General features: G+C 34.2%; 1 protein-coding gene and 1 non-coding gene across 2 annotated transcripts; both read right to left on the reverse strand.

Annotated features, from left to right (window-relative positions):
* Positions 1-1,181: 1,181 nt before the first annotated feature.
* Positions 1,182-1,254, reverse strand: Trnai-uau. Its single transcript has one exon. It is a non-coding gene; the product is annotated as a tRNA-Ile (tRNA).
* A 1,050-nt stretch (positions 1,255-2,304) lies between these two features.
* Positions 2,305-3,192, reverse strand: LOC117121798. The gene is made up of 2 exons (XM_033267111.1): positions 3,091-3,192; positions 2,305-2,647 (listed from the first exon to the last, which is right to left on the reverse strand). Exons 1-2 carry the CDS (start codon positions 3,187-3,189, stop codon positions 2,414-2,416), a joined length of 333 nt encoding a protein of 110 aa, XP_033123002.1. The 5' UTR covers positions 3,190-3,192; the 3' UTR covers positions 2,305-2,413.
* Positions 3,193-3,265: the final 73 nt, after the last annotated feature.

The raw sequence follows: 3,265 nt of genomic DNA on the forward strand, positions 1-3,265 counted from the left end.
TAGCTTGTTAGCCATCGGCCGATTGAGATTAGCAGGATCATTGTATTTTTTCTTGAAAACACAGATGAGAATGTGCTAAAGGTCGGAAAAAGAAAAGGAGGAGTAGGACTAGGCATAGACAAATATGTAAAAAGAGTAAAGTTGGAAATATACTGTCTGTCGGATCGGAGCTCTCATCTGTCCAAGAGAAATATCCTCATTTTGATATTGACCGAAGAAGAATGTTTCCACTCTACAGCTCAAATCACGCCAACAACCGCAGTCCCAGGATTGATTGGATATTGACTTGCTAAAAAGAAAATCTTACGGGGGGCGCTTATTCAAACGGGGCGCTTAAGGAAATTTTCACGTTATAGGAGGGGCGGTTATTCGAGAGGGCGGTTATTCAAACGGGGCGCTTATTCGCGCGAGTACGGTATTCATGAATTTGATATTTCTAATCATTGGCCAGCCATACAGGTCAATGACATTGCCCTATTTGATTATTATCATTCCATTGATTCGACGTCAGTGATGGGCCTTGTTTTTGGGACTGGTCATTTATCATTTGGCTTGACATGTCAATTGTGGAGACCAAAGGGTTCAGTGACCGGGACCAGTTGATAAATGAGAAGAAACTGTATGGGAACCAAAGGGATGTGGTTAGAATTGGAATGTAGATCAAATGTTGGAAGTTTCTTTAATAGATGCTTTGAGGATAGGCAAGGCAGTTGTCACTTGGACACCTAAGTGCATATTACTCCAACCAAGCATGGAGGATCTTATTTATTCCTCCATGAACCAAGTAAGACTTAAGTTGTATTTATTCATGTTTTCAGAGAAATAACAGCACAGTGGGACTTGGGCTTTACTTTGTAGGAATTTTTACTATATTCCTGAAGATTAAATTGCATGTAGAACATTACGTGTACATTATGTGTATATCCTTGTGTTTGCTTCTGGACTGGACTTCGTCCCAATAATAAACAATTAAACACTTTATATGTTAAAACATATTTATTAGACAGTATTTAGCAGAAGAATGCAAAAAAAAAAAAAAAAAAGATGATGCAAAAATAATCCACGGTATTTTTGGACTCTATGTTTGTAATTACCTGCATTAAGATAATGAATAAGTTATGTAATGAATAAATGTTAATGAAATGCTACAAAAGAGGAATCTGCCCATGAATGGAAAAATCAACCTCCACCGGGATTCGAACCCAGGACCTTCCGCATATATGGCGAACGTCATAACCGCTAGACCACGGAGGCTTTGGTTTATCCAATCTTGTTCAGGTTTCTCTTCTATTACATATTATTAATACCTATTCACTGCATTGGTATATTCATTCACCGTACTGCAGCCACACCTTAAGTATCCTGTTCTACATAAGAAAGTATAATCCTGATGATGACATCATTAATGTCGAAATATTGAATCCCAACACGATGGCGTGTATTTCAATACTTGGAGTATGTATTATACTTTCTTATCTGAGATTAATCAGTGGACCTTTCTGTTCTACATTGTAATATTTTTTCCCCCTCTCAGTGATGTATCTAGGATTATTGAAATAGGAAGGGCATTTGATGGCACACGGGAGTGAGGTGAAGTGGGAGGGCTTGATGATTAAGTGAGGAAGCTGACAAAATGAGGCGATTTTAACTAATGTACTTGAAAGTATTCCTTATTCGAAAATTTATAAAGATGGAGAAGGGCAACTGGGGGGGGGGGCTTCTTTTTTTCTTTATCTAATACTGTATTACAGTGGTTGATTATATCTAAAATATATAATAATAATAATAATAATAGTGTAGTTTTATATAGCGCACATATCCATCTAATGTAAGATGCTCAGGGCGCTTGAAATGTGGACTAGGAACTCGACCAATGACTTTCTTCGCCCCTAAGGGTCCCTTCGTGTCTGTGCTACCCGGTAACCCGGTACCAGCAGCTCTAGTCTCATTGTACCAATTTATATTTATTATATATATGTATATATTACATACATGATATATATATATATATATATATATATATATATATACACAAAAAGATACAAAATATCTATATACTGTATTATAAATGCAGACATACATAAATAAATATATATATGAATATACAGTACTTATTTGTATACAATTAATCTTATATTTACCATCTTATATATTCATTATATATTATATTCTATTGTATATATAAATATGATGTATATATAAATCTGATGTTCCGAATTTATTTACCTTTCAATCCCCAGGCGGTCAGAGTGTTGAGTTTGTGAATACTAGTACTAAAATTAAACTGTATAATACACTTCTAGCTCATGAGTTCTCTCCGATTTATTCCACCGTGAGAGCATCTATATTACACATTATGTACAAACATATTTATATTAAATGTAAACTAAAGAACCAGAACACAACTGTAAATCTATGAACATGTATCCATGTGCTCAACTAATAGATGATGCTCCTTTAAAGGGAATTCTTTAAAACAAGCAGGGCATTGCAGTTTTTCTTCCTTTTTAGCATTTAGTAAACTACCATCTTCAGCATTATTTTCACAATCTACTTCCACCTCATCAGGAAGTCCAGACGCATTGTACCTGTCAGTTGCTTGTCGATGGAATTCCACACCTAGTGGCCGCATTCCAACATCAAAATCCTGTTAGAAGAAAAAAAAAACACATCATAAATGATATTATCATTACCCGTAGTATTAAATCTCTCTAATTATAAACTGTAGTAATCTTCACTTTAAAAATAAACGATATAATAACAATTTTACATAATCGTTTGAATTATTTATTGGCGGGATAAGGTTTGCATTCTTAGCATTTATCATTGTTGATTTTAAATTGAAGAACTCATAGTATTATCTACCAGTGCACATGAATATTGCTATGAAAATGAATACAATTTGACAGCATTCTTTTTGGATGGTTTGCCTTGTGATAGGTAAAAAAAAAGGAAAGAGAAAGAGGAGGGAAATGTATGATTTTTGGGCTAAATTATATATTAGAAACAGATAAAAAAAATTAACATTTATATATAAAATAAATTATCAAAATTATATAAATCCAAATTTATATAAAATATAAGACTAACCTTGTTTAGTTTTGCTCGTGTTACGTAAGGATATGATGCACCTTCTTGCTTATATACCATCTGTTGGAAAAACACCAAGATTAGTTGTGATTTGAACATTAGGAAGTAAACACAATGACATACCGGTACAGTACTTCCAGGAAGCCTGTTAAAGAGGCCTCCTACTGCCCCATAT

This window comes from Anneissia japonica, unplaced genomic scaffold (genome assembly GCF_011630105.1).
Source record: "Anneissia japonica isolate Jap-2015-1 unplaced genomic scaffold, ASM1163010v1 scaffold1558_len139704_cov169, whole genome shotgun sequence".
Classification (NCBI taxonomy): Eukaryota; Metazoa; Echinodermata; class Crinoidea; order Comatulida; family Comatulidae; genus Anneissia; species Anneissia japonica.

Bases quoted from the DNA above. Each gene is read 5' to 3' on its own strand.
- LOC117121798 (XM_033267111.1), bottom strand. From the start codon at position 3,189: ATGTTCAAATCACAACTAATCTTGGTGTTTTTCCAACAGATGGTATAT. The intron at 2,648-3,090 runs GTTAGTCTTATA...TTCTTCTAACAG, and splicing joins CACGAGCAAAACTAAACAAG to GATTTTGATGTTGGAATGCG.